At 41.5% G+C, this 17,500-nt stretch overlaps 2 protein-coding genes, 1 long non-coding RNA gene and 2 other non-coding genes across 5 annotated transcripts in view; 2 read left to right on the top strand and 3 right to left on the bottom strand.

Annotated features, from left to right (window-relative positions):
• LOC136855540 (uncharacterized) overlaps positions 1-2,200 on the top strand; it is a 14,498-nt gene extending 12,298 nt beyond the window's left edge. Inside the window, exon 4 of the mRNA XM_067132661.1 lies at positions 1,730-2,200. Within this exon, the coding sequence (XP_066988762.1) occupies positions 1,730-2,047 (318 nt within the window). The 3' untranslated portion in view covers positions 2,048-2,200. The remainder of the gene's footprint in view (positions 1-1,729) is intronic.
• LOC136855329 (uncharacterized) overlaps positions 1-17,500 on the bottom strand; it is an 84,919-nt gene that overhangs the window by 41,250 nt on the left and 26,169 nt on the right. The window lies entirely within an intron of this gene.
• Positions 5,793-5,910, bottom strand: LOC136855541 (5S ribosomal RNA). Its single transcript, XR_010858060.1, has one exon. It is a non-coding gene; the product is annotated as a 5S ribosomal RNA (ribosomal RNA).
• LOC136855542 (U6 spliceosomal RNA) lies at positions 7,407-7,512 on the bottom strand. The gene has a single exon (XR_010858061.1). It is a non-coding gene; the product is annotated as a U6 spliceosomal RNA (small nuclear RNA).
• On the top strand, positions 10,806-13,723 carry LOC136855224 (uncharacterized). The gene is made up of 2 exons (XM_067132129.1): positions 10,806-11,885; positions 12,743-13,723. Exons 1-2 carry the CDS (start codon positions 11,614-11,616, stop codon positions 13,245-13,247), a joined length of 777 nt encoding a protein of 258 aa, XP_066988230.1. The 5' UTR covers positions 10,806-11,613; the 3' UTR covers positions 13,248-13,723.

Raw genomic sequence — 17,500 nt, forward strand, 5'->3', positions numbered from 1 at the left:
TATATATATATATATATATATATATATATATATATATATATATATATATATATATATATATATATATATATACATATCATTCAGATATAAATGTGTGTATACTGTACAGTAAAGACTGTAACACATTCAAGTCCTGAATTTGATAATCAAGTATCCATCATGACGGTGTACATAATTTACCAGCCATAAGATAGTTTATACAAATGAGAAAAATATATAATCAGATTTGAAAGCTGTGTCATTCTGAATACAGAGACCAAATCAAACTGAGGTCACCCCTTAATTACGACAAGAACAATTTTGATGTCATGAGCTATTTTCATGGCAGGGTGCACAGAACGAGAACACCAACTTTACAAAGTAAACAACATATTATGACTGACATAGTTATCGGTCAGATCTCTACAAAGTTTCAGTGTTTAGTCTGTTACCCTCTCTGCCACAATATTCAAATTTTCATTGCCTTCCTTGTACTTCCTGGTTTAAATCCTTTCTCCAGAACTGAAACGAAAGGATGGCCCACGTTACCACATTCACAACAGAAAAACTCTGGCGATGGCAACAGCTATGGCCTAATAAGGCTTTTGTTTCCTCGAACTTGCTTGATTGGCTGACTTATTAAGCCAGTGGTTCTCAACCAGGGGGAATTTCAGAGTTTCAGGGGAGGAATTGTGACCAAGGATTTACAGTATTATATGCATATTATTTGGAATGCACCTTTTGAGGCAGACAGTTTTGGAAGAGTGGGGGGAATGACATTCTGACATATGGTGAAAGGGTGCATGGGCAAAAAGGTTGAGAACCAGTGTGCTTAGGCTATAAAGCCGGCACTGGGACACTTTCAAAGGGTGCATGGCCAAAAAAGGTTGAGAACCACCAAAGCTTAGGCTATAAAACCCACACTGGGACACTTTCAAAGGTGCATGGGCCAAAAAAGGTTGAGAACCACTGAGATTAGGCTATAAAACCCGCACTGGGACACTTTCAAAGGTGCATGGGCCAAAAAAGGTTGAGAACACTGAGATTAGGCTATAAAACCCACACTGGGACACTTTCAGCGAACAGTTTAAGGCTAGAGTACTGGAACAACAGGCCCAACATAAAACAGGCTAGGAAATTCATTCACTGAATTGTTGAACTTATTACTCTTGCCTGATTATGTGTCAGAAACTACAAGATGGAAGAAATAAAGCATGAATGGACATAAATAAATGGCTACAAAGTGGGTAAAGCAGCTTGGGGCCTAAGGAAGGGACACTGCAAACAACCTTTAGTAAAGCCTACAGTGCACCTCACATGCACTGATGGTACGACCTCCTATGTATTGAACTGGCTTGAATTCTATTTGGTCTTAAACCCAAAGACCTAGAATTTTGCATTTCGGTATATATGCTCAAACATATCCAATTTCCTTTGCTTTGGTGAACTGGCTTGGGGCGTTTTGACTCTGGACTCTATCCAGACTTAAACTTAAGACTTTTAATCTCCATTTCAGTACATTCACCTGTCTTCTCAGGTAAAAAACTCAATCAGATCCTATTTCCTTTATTTTGGTAAACTAGCTTAAGGTGTTACAACTCTGGATTCTATTCTTGGGACTTAAACTTGAAACTATTACTATTCAATTAAAAGTTCAAACAGATCCTATTTCTTTATTTCACTTCAGTATATTTTTTACACTTCTCTCAACAGGCATCAGCTCAAACAGATCCTATTTCCTTCGTTCCAGGTTATCGCAAGACTTGCTCTCAGCCTGCTCGTGGCTGTGGCCCTGGCCTTCCCTGACCCAACGCCAGTGGCAGTGCCCAATCCCAATGCAGATGCCAGCCCTGAGGCCAATCCCCAAAACAGATTCCTCGGATTGGGAGGATTGGGAGGATTATTAGGATTAGGAGGTCTTGGAGGTCTTGGAGGTCTTGGAGGATTTGGCAACGGATTTGGTGGAGGATTTGGCCCTGGATTTGGAGGAGGATTTCGCCCGGGATTTGGCGGAGGATTTGGGCATGGCCATCACCACCACCACCACCATGGTGGATTTTTCGGCTAAGACAGAATTAGAAAATAAAAATCTACAATAATAAAAATTAATTTATATCTTAAAAAATATTTACTGGTCCAGCCAAAAATTAACTTTGTTTTGTATACATTTTTATACAAAAGATCATGTTTGTGAAAAATGCAAAATGACCTTTGGGATTCCTTTGAATCTCTTCTTCAAAATACCAACAAGAAATATCAGGAGCTCAAAATAGTATATTGGAAATAATATCCACAAAATGGGAAATATATATGGTCGACTTGATTCCAGATGGGATGAGTCACCAGCTCACTGGTGTGGCTTCATGTTCTGAAGATAAGACCTCATCATAAAGGGGAAAGTTGATCAATTTCATGAAATTTAGGCTGTCAAACCACGCAGCAGGGTACTTCAAGCCAGTCAGCGCTTAAGACAGTGAAAAGAGGGAGTTTAAGTGGTTAGACAGCAAGATCAAGAGATTCAGAGACTAAAGGGGACGAAGTACAAGGCTCTAAGATGGAACTAGGAGAAAATCTAACAGGTGAACAGATGGACTAGGAAGTAATAGTTAGGAGAAGTTGTTCAGCAAGATTAAAGAAAGGAAGTAAGAAAAAGTGGTTGAAGCTAGGGGCCAAAGGGACACTACAAACACCCTTTTGTAATACCTACAGTACGCCGCATGAGGTGCCCGATGCGACTACCCCCTGCTGGGATAAGAAAGCTGACAATCTCAACATATGGCAGTTTAATATTTTACATAAAAATGATATTTTAATGATAAAATAAAGTTTGTTCATACTTACCTGGCAGATATATATATAGCTGTATTCTCCGAAGTCCGACAGAATTTCAAAACTGCGGCACGCAGTGGCCGGGCAGGTGGTTAGTACCATTCCGCCGCTGGGAGGCGGGTATCAGAACCATTCCCATTTTCTATTCAGATTTTCTAACGCCACTGACTCCTGAGGGGAGGAGGGAGGGCAATATGAATATATATATCTGTTAGGTAAGTATGAACAAACTTTATTTTATCATTAAAATATCATTTTGTTCATGAGACTTACCTGCCAGATATATATAGCTGAATACCACCTTTGGAGGGGGTAGAGACAGCCAAGAATTAGGAAAAACCAATTATTGGTAAATTATTTTGGTTCCTTATCTGATAGCATAGCTGACTGAGTGGTTACTGTCACTCTAGTCTGCTTCTGCTTTACTAGAGACCCCAGCGAGGTAGTGACCTATATAGCTGGCGACTTCTAGATGATCTGTCAACGGGGCGTGACCACAATGTGACTAGATCATAGACCATACAAAGAGGACAAAAGAGCATTACTAACCACCTAACCAACACCTAAAGCGTTAGTTTGCAAAGGATTGGGAAGACTGCCTCCAGTAGTCGACCCAACAACCATAAAAACACAATTAAAAAGGGGATAGGATCAGAGTTACCCCTGTCCCCAAGGTTGCTGAAGCAGCAATGTATGGTCCCAGCGAAAAAGCAATTTTCGTATGCTACCTAAACATCTTGCCAAGAGTGTGAGGCAAACACCGAATTGACTTCGCCAAAATGTGGCACCAAGAATGTCACTGAGTACCATATTTTTCTTGAACGCCATGGAGGTAGCAACTGCCCTCACCTCGTGAGCGTTAACTCAACAACTTGAAGTTGGAGTCGTCACAACTAGAGTGTGCGTCCTTAATGACGTCCCTAATGAAGAATGCCAGTGCATTCTTCGACATAGGTTTAACTGGTTGCCTCACAGAACACCATAAAATATTCAAGGGACCACGAGTGTCCTGTGTTCTTTTAAGGTAGTACTTGAGAGCTCTAACTGGACATAGAACTCCCTCAGGTTCCTGTCCAATAAGGTCTGCTAAACCTTTAATTTCAAAGTGTCTAGGCCAAGGGTTAGAAGACCTATCATTCTTAGCCAAGAACTTAGGGCTTAAAGAATAGACAGCATTGTGTTCCTTGAAGCCCACATGACGGCCTCGAACTTCACTCACTCTCTCGCCGCCAGAGCCCGCGAGGAATGCCGTTTTCGAGTAACATCCTTAAGAGATGCAGAGTGGAGAGGCTCAAAAGGACTAAACATCAAAACTTGAGCATTACGTCCAAGTTCCAAGCAGGGGAATTAGCTGAGGAACCTTGGACGTCTTGAAAGAGCTCGTAAGATCGTGGAGGTCCTTATTGTCAGACAAAGCTAATCCTCTGTGTCTGAATACAATCGAAAGCATGCTCCGATAACACTTGATAGTCGGAACTGCTATATCGAGTTTTTCTCTAAAGTAAAGGAGAAAATCCGCAACCTGGCTCACAGTGATAGAGGAAGAGGAAAAGCCCTTCTTTCTACACCAACCTTTGAAGGTTGCTCACTTGCTAGATATATCCTTTAGATGAAGAACTTCTGGCTCTAGCGATGGCCCGTGCCACCTGGCCAGAAAAACCCCTTCGCCGGACCAAGTTTCGATAGTCTGAAAGCAGTCAGGTTCAGAGCGGGAGATTCAAAGATATCTCGTGAAGTGGGTTTGTATGAGCAGGTCTGCTCTCATAGGAAGGGTCCTCGGAACGTCTACCAACCAGAAGAGAAACTCGAGAACCAGTGGTTCGAAGGCCAAAACGTGGGGATGAGAGTCATCCTCGTCCCTTGTGAGGCCACGAACTTGCGTATGACTTCTCCCAGAATTTAGAACGGGGAAAAAGGCGTAAACATCTATTCCCGTCCAATCCCAGGGAAGAGCAACTATCGCAACTGCCCCAGGGTCGAGTACAGATGAGCTTTATAGAGGGAGCCTCGCTGTTCTTGAGGTCGTGAAAAAATCCACAAGATGGCGACCCCAAAATTTCCAAAAATCTTGGCAAACCTCCTGATGAAGGGTCCATTCCTTCGGCAGGAGTTGATGGCGCCAACAGAGCAGGTCTGTTTCGAACATTTTCGACCCCTGCAACAAAACTTGTGAGAATCGAAATGTTGCGAGCATAGGCTCAAAGAATAATCTCTTGCAAGGCTGAACAGGGAACAAGTAGTATTGTCCGAGTTTGCTAGAACTACACGATTGCAAACTTGGACCTCGAAGAATTGGCGAGCTAAAAGATAGCCGCCAAATCTTTGAAGTCGATGTGCCAGGACACCTGTTCCTCTCTCCGGTTCCTAACACTTCCTCTCCTCTAGTGTTGCCCCCAACCTGTTGACGACCCGTCGGAAAAACAACACTAGGTTGGGGTTCAGAAGCTTGAGGGAGATCCTTTCTGCAATTTCGTTGGATCGAGCCACCACCACAGATCCTCTTTATATAAGGAAGAATTCTCAATTCTTCTTTCAAGTCTTCCTTGCTTTTGCCAGTTCTCCAACAAAAAGAACTGAAGAGGCCTGAGATGCAGACTCCCAGAAAACAAACTTCTCCAGCGAGGAAATGGTCCCAGCAGACTCATTCCTTCCTTCACCTAGCATGTTTCCTTTCCAAGAAGGCCGAGACTTTTACGTGACATCGAAGTTGCCGTTCTTGCGACGGAGACGCTTATAAAAGCCGCTGAATAGATCTGAATTCCCAGACACAATGGACAGTGAGGGGATCAGCTGCGACTTCTCCACAGACCAGAAGTCCCAGGGGCTTCACGAGTTGCAGAGTCAACTGAAGGTCCTCCAGATACCTTCGCTCGATGACGCCGAATCAACCAGTCGTCCAAGTAGAGTGAGATCCTGACGTGCGACAGGTGCAACTGCATCGCAATGTTTTTCATGAGACGTAAACACCCTCGAGCAAAATGTGACGCCAACAGCATCTGGTGTTCCCAGGCGGTCACCATCCAAGTACTGACCAGACCCAACGTTGCTTAACTTCGCTGATCGGACGAGAAGCGGTGTTTTCAACGTGGTATGGCCGTTGTGCAGAGTCCAAAGCAGAGAGCCCTGAACTGGTACGTCTAGTCCCCCAAGACAACCTGAGATACTTCATCGAACGTGGATGAATTGGGCGTGAAGATAAGTATCTTGAGATCCAAAGATACCATCCAATCCCCGGGATGAAGGGGCCCTAGTATTGACTGCGAGGTCTCCATCTTGAACTTTTCCTTCCGGACCAAGTTGTTCGACCTGTTGACGTCCAAGACGGGTCTCCAGCCTACTGAAAGTTTTGGGACTAGAAACAATCTGTAGTAAAATCCCGGGGAACACCGAGTCCAAGACCTGTTCCACTGCTCTCCGCTCGAACATCTGTTCGAGCAGGTCAAACAATTTTCTGTTTGACAGGAAGGCAGTTGGGAAACAAAAAACAAAGGAGGAGGAGACAGGAAGGGAATCAAGTAACCTCTCTCTCTAACAGTAGGAGGGACCAAACGTCTGCCCCTCACTCTTTCCAGGCTTGTGCAAAATGAAGCCTGGTTGCAAAGGAGTCTGGAGATGAAAGGAGTCACTTGCTACCTCTCTTGAAGTGACATTCCTTCGGGAAAAACTCTCTCGTGGTGCGGGTCTCGTGTTGCTTCCCATGGAAGCCCCCTTTGTTAGGCAAATATTTAGCTTTCGTTTACTTTTTGTATCATTGAGATCGGTGCAATCGTTATGAAGGAGATGCAGTTTGAATGTCGATAACTTTAGTTTTGAGAAAAACGATATTTTTTGCTTCTCTGTGTATTTATTTGCTTGCCGTTACACAGTTTGATGTTTTTATGACATAATGAAAAGCCAAAAATAGACCTGCAAAGTAATATAACTTCGCTAAATGAAGCTAAATGAAGCGAGTGTCAAAACACGGCTCAGGTTGGGCAGCGACGCTTTACTTAGTCAAGCTCTGAGCTGCTACTGACTGACTGCCACTGACTGCCCCTGCGGCATTCCTGTCTTTCGCTGATGCGTACTATGTCCACAGGGTTGCCATAGATCGCATTAGATATTATTTCATAGCTAAAAGGAAATTACCACCGATATACTGACAATATCATTACATTATATGAAAAATGTAATTTGACTATGATAGGGTTACTGTTTTGTTTATAACTCCTAACTGTGGCGAACTTTTAAATAAAACTTTCTGAGAAGATAGTCAGGATATGTATGATGCCATATATAAAATATCCCAGAAAATTTGATTTCGATTTTTTCGTCAAACGCCCCTTAAGACAAAGACAACTGCGAAGGTGGAGAGAGAGGAGCCGAAGGTTGAAAAGTCTCAGGAAACAGATCCTTCAGAAAAAGCCAGAGTCTGATAATCAGAGGAAGAAGAAGACGAAAGAAGTTTCTTCTTCATACAAAGGCTGTGACGAAAGAGGATGTTCTTCCGCAGCTGGCGGGTCTTGAGTGAGTGGTGAAAGTAGTTCGATTCGCCGACACGTAAGCCGGAACTCCCCGCGAACGAAGAAGTCGTCAACTAGAGTACGTATAGTAAACATAAAAATGTGGAACGCTTCACGATTAGCTTGTCATCCTTGCGCAGGAGCCATGCTAATCTTCTCTGTATCGTTCCAATTTCAGTATATGTACTGCCGAAGCAAGTACTGGCTAAATTAAGAAGGACATCAGATGTTGAAGCGGGTAGTTGTGCGACATGATGAACAACTGGAGCGGCGTCAACACAAGACTTGAAGCTATACGGCGGCCGGTAGCGCGGGCGTCATGGCGTGACGCGAGAGGCTCCGTGGCAAGTACTAGAAGAGAGTTACAGCGTGGCGCGCGGCGTCATGGCTGGCGCGCCCGGCGCCAAGGTGAGCGCGCGTGAAGCGTGAGAAGCGCACGAAGAGCAAGACGCGCTCCTGGCGCGAGACAAGAGAAAAGGCCAACACCTCAACTCGGGAAGACGAATAGGAAGCCACTAAACACTCTCTAGACGACAGACGCTCTGTATCGTTCCCGAAGCAGGAGACGAAGGTGAAAGTCTGTACCTCTTAACAGGCAGATTCGACTCTTGAAAGGTTCATGAGAGCATCCAGCTGTTGTTGCAAACCCAACAAAATCTTACGCGTTGGAGAAGCCACTCTCTCGGGAGAAGGGCTGAACCTGAGAGAAGGAAAGGGGCGAGAGACGTATACTTCCTTCCACAGGGAAGAAGCTCTAGCCCTTGCCTTAGCGCGACAGGGGGGTCGAGTAGCGTGATCATTCGAAAAACACTTTATTCTCTTCTGCAGAGGAATATCCACGCAACTTTCGGGGAAGAGTACAAACGTCTAGAGGAAGAGGACGTGAAGCGTCCTCTCCTCTAAGCTTCTCTTAAGAGGGCGAGAGTCCAACCGAGAGCTCCAACCCCGAGGCGGGGAGGACGTGTCGGAGGACGAGAAGCAATCCTTCAGGATGCGTGCCTGAGCACGATCCCTGGCAGCCTGGGTAGCGTCATCAGGGACCTGCCGAAGGGACGCCAGATCGGTGGAAGCCCCGTAACCCTCATGCTGCTTTTCGACATGCCCCCTCCCTGGTCCTGGGAGTTCGACAGAGGTCCAGGCCTAGAGGCATTATAGGGCCGATCTGACGCCCCTCCACAACACTAGGGGCACTAGCACTAACACTATGCGTTTGAATTGCATTCACTTTAGTTTCAAGAGCACGCATTTACTCCACACGAGAGCCAGGGAATTACCTTCTGCAGCAACAAACTACAGGGTTAGTACTAAAAATTACTACAGGGTTACTAGTAGGAGAAAACCTGACTGTCCATCTAAGGATGCACTCTAGGAGGAAGATTTCCTCAGCCTATCACGCTCCAATTTAAGCATATAGGCTTCATATTTCTTCCACTCACCTCAGACAATCCCACACATTCATTACCGATTATCATAGAGCACTGAACACCCTTACATATCATACATAAAGAGTGAGGAACTATCAAAGTCTTCGATAGCCTCACCTTACATTCACCCAAGCTACAGACTCAATAGCTAGAGGTAAGACATCTTAATTATAAGAAAAGTCAAAAGCAAAATCAAAAACGGTCCACAAAGAGCGTATGCCAAGTCACAGATCCAGTCGAATACCAAAAACAACCAAAATACTTAAGTGACAACAAATTTCGAAATCCAAATGGCGGAGGAACTGACAACAGGTGTTGACAGTCCGGCGACAGAGAAAATCTGAATAGAAAATGGGAATGGTTCCTGATACCCGCCTCCCAGCGGCGGGAATGGGTACTAACCACCTGCCCGGCCACTGCGTGTGCCGCGAGTTTTGAAATTCTGTCGGACTTCGGAGAATACAGCTATATATATATCTGGCAGGTAAGTCTCATGAACAAACATCATTTTAAACTACACTTAGACACTTGGGAATCCAGGTGGTTTTCTCTCATTGTTCTGCTAGATTCCCAGGGCTGCTTACTCTTAACCTTGTTCCATTTCATTGTGGAATGGAATGGAATATAAAATCTCAGCCCAAGGCAAAGCACTGGGACCTACGGGGTCATTCAGCGCTGAAAAGGAAACTGAAAGCAAAAAGGATTTAAAGGTGTAACTGGAGGAAAACCTCGCAGTTGGAAAGTAAGACAGAAAGTATGATGGAAGAAAGAGAAGCTGAACAAAGGTACAGTAAAAGGAATGAAAGGGGTTGCAGCTAAGGGCCGAAGGGACGTTGCAAAGAACTTAAGTAATGCCTACAGTGCACCATGTGAGGTGCATTGATTGGCTCTACATCCCCTACGGGGAATAACTTAGAAGATGGAATATTGTAAAATTATGCCTGTCCCTATAGAGTTTGTATAGATGTAGACTGTAGCAATATCAGGCCAGTCTCCAATCTTCTCTATAAGCTTAATGAAAAATGTACATTCAATTGAACAAATTATTATACTTTGAATCCATGCATTTTCCACATGACAAACAATATCTCACAGTAAAAACCCAGGTCATTATAATCCCCTTATAGATGTATTTAGTTACATCCAAAACAGCTTAGGGAATGAATGTTAATCCAGGCTTCTCCAGACTGATTTAGTGCTGCCTTCATTTGCTAACATCGAGGCTCATATACATAAATTTCAAAAACTGGGTGCTGAGAGCACATATATACTCCACCTCTTTCACAGTTGCCTTAACTGACCAGTAGTACAATTCCCCAGAATTAACCCACCCCCCAACTGAAATTAAAAGTCTCTGTTTCTCCTTACACATATATACACATATTCCTCATGGGCACACATATGCATGATTATGCAAATCAGTGGTTCGCAATCTTTTTTAGTGATGGCACCTAACTACTGTAATATTACCGTGGCACCCTTCTTCTCCATCCCACCAAATCGCATGAATTAACTTGTTATTTAATAAATAAAATTATTATCCATACTATATATATACATAAAAATATATATATATATATATATATATATATATATATATATATATATATATATATATATATATATATCACACTGATAATAATTATATGAAGACTTCTGCAATTTTTTTTTTTTTTTTACAAATGTTCATTGAGATGATCTAGCCAAGACAATATTCATGACGATCTTGCGGCACCCCTAGGCACTGTCTGTGGCACCCCAGGGTGCCACGGCACCCAGTTTGAGAATCACTGATGTAAATACTTTAGACTCTTGAAGCTTACAAAGCATCCCTATATCTGCGTGCAGTTATGTACATAAATGTAAGGTGTGCGCATATTACAAAACAAAGAAAAACGTGACCATTTAGGAAACTGAACACTCAAAAGCCTTGGAAAAACCCACAGCACAAGTCACGTTACCTGCAAAAAGAAAATTGCCCTAGAGGCTATTGTTGTGATGTTTATTATCTCTCTCCTTCCCTTCCTCCCCTCCCTCCCCCCCTCCTCTCCCCTTCCATCCTCTCCCTCCCACTACCCAGTGCCTTCTTCCCACCTTCCAGAAGCAAATCTACAGGATCTGCAGACTGGAAAGCTCCGGGAATTCCACAAGGTGAGATGCTGTTTACCGCGCTGGTCTTCCCCAGCAGGAAAAATGATGAAAACAACGAGAGAACTGAATGTGTCGCAACTCAGTGAGTGTTCTGCGTTACAGCTTAATCATTTTTCAAGCTACTCTTTCCCTCATTACCCCCTCTAAAAAGGATTTATCAAGGAGAATACCAGAGAACATGATTTAGTATGATCGACAAGTTAAGCGGCCACGTTCTTCCGGTCTTGAACAAACCTATGGACGAAATTCACGTTTTTTTTTTTTTTTTTTTTTTTTTTTGCAACTGGTTACCACCATTTGTATACTCGCTAGTATACCCTCAAGACGAGATCCGCGATGTATTACGTACCCATGCGCTTCAAGTTTGCCTATAAATGACCTCTCCAGATACAACCTTTCCTTCAGTTTGCCAGAAGCGAAACTGTCCTCACTGGAACGAGATTTTCTATTTTTTTTTTTGAAAAGTACAGGTAGATCGATATGACACTATGAAATTGGTAAGTTTTCTCTGCTTTCTCGATCACCCGGAGAGAGAGAGAGAGAGAGAGAGAGAGAGAGAGAGAGAGAGAGAGAGAGAGAGAGAGAGAGAGAGAGAGAATGACAACATGTATCCGTAAAAGAAATAAGGAAAATTTCGTGAAACTGTCCCCACAAAATGATGAACAGGGCAGCCGAGAGAGAGAGAGAGAGAGAGAGAGAGAGAGAGAGAGAGAGAGAGAGATTTGTTTATGTACGCAAGGGCAAGAAGTACCTGCGCGAATGTGCGCATGCGCGACGTCCACACTGACATAAACAAAGCCTTGCATATTTCAGGTACTCGTAGCCTTTGTCCTAAGCCTTATTTTGGGAGTGGCCCTGGGCTTCCCCGGTCCAGCCCCAGTGACCCTGCCCAGACCCGAAGCAGACCTAAGCCCGCAAGGATTCGGACACGGGTTGGGTCATCACCATCACCACCACAGACCCTTCTTTGGACACGGTTTCGGACACGGTTTCGGACACGGTCTGTTTTTCGGCTGAGATAAGATATTATTTTGTTAAAAAAAATGTTAAAAACAATTCTTTGAAAATTTCTAGAATCTTTGAAAATAGAAGATAATGTTGAAAAAAATGCTAAAATTAAAAAAAACGCGAATACTCTAAATAAGAAACCACAATTAAACAAAAAACTTCTTTCAGTTTTCTTCTGAAGATGGAAAGAGAAACCCAAAAGATTCTTGTGTATAACTTGTTTTCTGATAAATATTTACATATTACTTTGATCTCGAGCACTTTCACGTCCTAACTGTGACCCTTTTTCAAGAGATGTGAAGGTAGTCAGGCTGGTTCAAGGCCCAGCAATCTTCTGGAACTTCTTCTCCCCGTGCCGTCATTTAACAAGTTATACCCAAGAATCTTGTGGGTTTTCTTTCCATTATTATTATTATTATTATTATTATTATTATTATTATTATTATTATTATTATTATTATTATTATTCAGAAGATGAACCCTATTCACGTGGAACAAGCTACCAAAGGGGCCACTGACTTGGAATTCAAGCTTCCAAAGATTATTATTATTATTATTATTATTATTATTATTATTATTATTATTATTATTACTCGGAATATGAACCTTATTCATATGGAACAAGCCCACAAAAGGGGCCACTGACTTGAAATTCAAGCTTTCAAAGAATAATAATAATAATAATAATAATAATAATAATAATAATAATATAATAATATAATAATAATAATAATAATAATAATAATAATAATAATATAATAATAATATTATTATTATTATTATTATTATTATTATTATTATTGCTGCTTCAGCTGCATTTATTTTATAGAAGATTTCTTCTATTTCAAGGATCTCCTGCCACGCCCAGGAGGGTGCCATCATGAACAACGCCCGTGCTACCCACAATATTTCCATCTCCCGCGACAGTATTATACAAAATATAAGTATAATTGGGAGAGCCGCCGACCCTCGACGTCTGCGCCTGCTGGAGGCGCTCCTCATTGCCGAGAGAAAACCCACAATGAGTACGACGCAGGAGGCATTGCTCCTACCCACGAATTCGAGAAGAGTAATGCCGAACACCCACCAAATCCAACGAATACCTGAAAATGACAACCCTGAGAATGGAGACGCCCCTGATGAGCGAGGCGCCCTTCGAGACAACCCCCCGACTACGACAGAAAGAGTAAATAATGACATCATTCATCCTCCGCCCAACAGCAGCCACACTACCGATGATGTCAGTCGGCATGACATCACGCAACGGCAGGCCAATGGGAACGCTGGAATGAGTGATATTCCCAGGTTGCGAAGATCTGTCAGGATCGAGCCTCGCCGCAGAAATTTGGCTTGAAGTTCGCCGACTGCAACCAATCAAAATTCGCCGTCCATGACCCCCCGCTGAAGCCCGTGTATAAATTCAGAAGGACCTATGCAATCTGCCCCTACGGGCCAAACAAGGGAAAGGCCCGTGCCAACACAAGAGTTGGCTTAATAAAATACAACAACAACAACAACTGCAATCTGCCAGTCCTCTACTAGCTCCCGCTGGAGAATGACAGAAGAGTCTGTCGAAACGTCGCGGCAACAATTGTTTAGCAACTATATGTCATAATGTTCTAACTGTATAGAATATATAAAGAAGCAGAATCCAGATTTTTTACTTTCCCCCATGAAATGACAAATATAGGCGAGCTGTTAGCACGCACCTCCAATGAAGAGAAGTCCGCAATAAGGAAAATAGAAAAAGTCTTCTATAAAATAAATGCAGCTGAAGCAGCAATAATATTCAATAGAACCTGTTTAAAAGAGGGTCTGCTGCCAAATTATATTATTATTATTATTATTATTATTATTATTATTCAGAATATGAACCTTAGTCACATGGAACAAACCCACCAAAGGGGCCATTGACTAGGAATTCAAGCTTCCAAAGATTATTATTATTATTATTATTATTATTATTATTATTATTATTATTATTATTATTATTATTATTATTATTATTCAGAAGATGAAACCTATTCATATGGAACTAGCCCACCGGGGGGGGGCCACTGACTTGAAATTCTTGAGCTTCCAAAGAATATGAAGGTGTTCTTTGGGAAGAAGTAAGAGGAGGTACAGTAAAGGGAAAAGCAGAAAGACGAGATCTCACTAAAAAAAAAAGGAAAATGAATTAATAAATTAATATATGGATAATTATTTTTGGTAAAAGATACTCGGCCCTTGATTATCAAACAAAAATCAATGTGTGTGTGTTTGCAACTTGCTGTGCAGCAATACTCGTTTAACCAGTTATTTGACTTAAAACACACTCTTCCGGAAAGTGTTCTCTCTCTCTCTCCCTCTCTCTCCTCTCTCTCTCTCTCTCTCTCTCTCTCTCTCTGCTGGGCCTATAAAAATGCAATGAGTAGCATGAGTACACCTCACACTGATATGTTCGCTTATTGGTATATGTTTCTTATCTCTCTCTCTCTCTCTCTCTCCTCTCTCTCTCTCTCTCTTCTCATTCTCTCTCTCTCTCTCTCTCTCTCTCGTTTTTATGAGAAAATGAAGTGGTGTACCACTGTGAATTTCTTCACCAATAATAATAATAATAATAATAATAATAATAACACATAATAATAATAATAATAATAATACTGGTGTGACATGGCGTAGGGATAAGGTGAAGCCAGAACCCGCTGACTCAGCACAGGTAACCATAAGGTTCATCAGTATGGACTGCAGACCCCAGGTAGAATGACACAGCATAATTTCTTCCATAGCTGCACAAAGAGGGCCTGCGGAAGAGCCACGAGGAACTGACAGAACTGACACAACAAGAGTTCAGTGGACTCTCTTCATTCTGCGCTGAAACGAAAATTCACAGTAAAAAGGTTTTGAAAGGTGTAACAGGAGGAAAGCCTACGGGGAAAGTACAAATAATGATTTATGAAATTTAGGCTGTCAGACCAAGCGCTGGGGCACTTTTTCAACAGTTCAGCCCATAAGACAGTGAGGAAAGAGGGGGAAACAGTTTCAGAAAGTCAAGGAGATGAAGTACAAGGATTTACAGGTGGAATTGGGAGAAAGCCCCACGGGTAATTGAATGTAATAACTTACAATTCAAGGAGACTTGGAAAGAATGAGAACTACGGATTACCATGATATATCAACAGTCTCTAAGTTACAATAGGCAAAACTTTCTCAGTATATTCTGCCAATAATTCTTGGATGCAGGCAGGAAACTCACTATATCAACCAAGTTTCGTGTGCAAACAAACATTCAGAAATGCATACCCATGCCCCTGGCAGCCATGAACGAGACTGGAGAACTGGTATGAACCCAAGTACGCAAGCGCGTCTGTATCTGTCGATGTCATACATAAAAATAGTTGGCAAATGGGAAGATAAAGCACAGGTCACCTTCGCTACATAGAGAATGACGCAGCAGGAACGTTGACAAGAGGAATTTTCTGATGGGCTCTTCCCGGCTGGGGACAGAGGACAGTGAAACTGTACTGGCTGAAAGACGCCTGTGTCGAGGACACGGCCAGTAAGAAAGCAACATGTGAAGTGAAAGATTAAAAAGGATATTCCTTTGTGTAGTCTAGGGATGAGGAGAAGAAAGAAGGACCTGTTCCACCTGAATTACGAGGCAAATGCAAACCTGAATGTCTTTTAACCTTAACTCAGTAGGTCTTAAGGGTGCTCTGTAAATAAGCTGATTTCAAGAAACAGCAACAAAAGGGCTTCAAGTTTCTGAATTTACTGACAAGCAAAGAGTGTGAATGCATCTTTGCATTTACAACAGAGGCTTGAGGAAGTTGATTTCAAGAAATGGCAATAAAAAAAAATTTGAAGTTTCTGATTTTATTTACAAGTAAGGAGTGCGAATGTGTCTGTGCATTTACAACACAGGCTTCTGTAAATACGTTCATTTGAAGAAATAGCAATAAGAAAAGTGTGAACATTCTGAATTTATTAACAAGAATGAAGTGTGTGAATGTGTTTACAACATACACTTAAGGAAACCACACGACTCCAAATTCACCCCAGTTCCCTGAGGGGAAACCAATTCCAAGAAAACCATAATTGATGACTTGCTGTATTGAAGCGGCATTGATTTAATGACCTTCCCTTGGTAGTTTATGCAACTAGTTGCAAGTGGCTGCCAGTAGCTCTTCAAATCAAGAATCAGCCAGTTGCAACGATCATTACCATATTTTCTTCAGAATTCGTATCAATTTTATTTGTTAAGTTTTTTGTTTAGAGGATACTATATGAGAGATGCATACATACATACATACATACAGTACATACATACATACATACATAAACAGCAAATAGCAGTTCACGTTCTGCATAAAGTTTTGAATTTATCGTAATTTCTTGTAACCACAGAATAATTATTTTGTAGTGGCCAATCTAATTTCAATAAGCGATCCTAGAGCAGCTTTGAAATTACTTAAAACTACAATTGCAAAGCTGTCACTCGTTGCATTCAAGAATTTATCGTTAGTTAACCACTTAATCCCAAAACCATCATTATTACTTACTGAGGGTCCTTTCAGCCCATGCAAAAATGTTCACTTACCTCTGTAAAGAAATTCACATTTAAGCCTATATTTTTTAGAAAAAACTTTCCCACAGAAATTCACATTTATAACTACGATTATTAAAAAAGAATTTCCAAAAGAAATTCACATTTATGTCTATGATTTTTAACAAAGAATTTCCATAAGAAATTCACATTTACGCCTACGATTTTTAAGAAAAGAATTTCACTCAGAAATTCACATTTATGCCTACGATTTTCAAAAAGTAATCTCCCAAAGAAATTCACATTTATGCCTACGATTTTTAAAAAAAGAATTTCACTCAGAAATTCACATTTATGCCTACGATTTTCAAAAAGTAATTGCCCAAAGAAATTCACATTTACGCCTACGATTATTAAAAAGGAATTTCACACAGAAATTAACTTTTATGCCTATTATTTTAAAAGAATAAATTCCCAAAGAAATTCACATTTATGCCTACGATTTTTAAAAACGAATTTCCTCTTGAAATTCACATTCATGCCAAAGATTTTGAAAAAAAGAATTTCCCAATTTTGTCACGAATAACAACGAGAGTCTGAACACGTGCAATTTCTTATACATGATGACAAATGCAAGCAGAAAGCGTCATTTTAAATTTATAAGGAGACACAGGAAAAGGGAAGTTTGATAACCAGTGTAAACTGGTTTCCTGCGGTCGGCTTCACTGAAGTTTTCACCATTACTACGACTATGAAGGAAAATGTCATTGGGGTGAATCTTATCTTGACCACAGAAGGTGATCAGTCACTTTCCAATGAAGGAAAGCCAATGAACATTATAGTTAAACGATTAATCAACCGGAATAGAAGAGAATTTAGAATATAGGCCAAAGGCTAAGCGCTGGGACCTATGGGGTCATTCAGCACTGAAAAGGAAATTGAGAGTAAAAAGGTTTGAAAGGTGTAACAGGAGGAAAACCTCAAAGCAGTTGCTCTATAAATCAATAATCATTGTCAGGAGAGGGTTGGGGAAAGTATGATGGAAGATCGAGAATATGAACGGAGGTACAGTAAAAGGA

The sequence above is a fragment of the Macrobrachium rosenbergii genome, chromosome 31, assembly GCF_040412425.1.
Source record: "Macrobrachium rosenbergii isolate ZJJX-2024 chromosome 31, ASM4041242v1, whole genome shotgun sequence".
Lineage (NCBI taxonomy): Eukaryota > Metazoa > Arthropoda > Malacostraca > Decapoda > Palaemonidae > Macrobrachium > Macrobrachium rosenbergii.

What these genes read in the sequence shown, in the direction of transcription:
- LOC136855224 (XM_067132129.1), top strand. Translation starts at nt 11,614, where the DNA reads ATGTACGCAAGGGCAAGAAGTACCTGCGCGAATGTGCGCATGCGCGAC. An exon ending in CGGACACGGTTTCGGACACG is followed by an intron (nt 11,886 to 12,742) that starts GTCTGTTTTTCG and finishes TTCTATTTCAAG; the next exon opens with GATCTCCTGCCACGCCCAGG.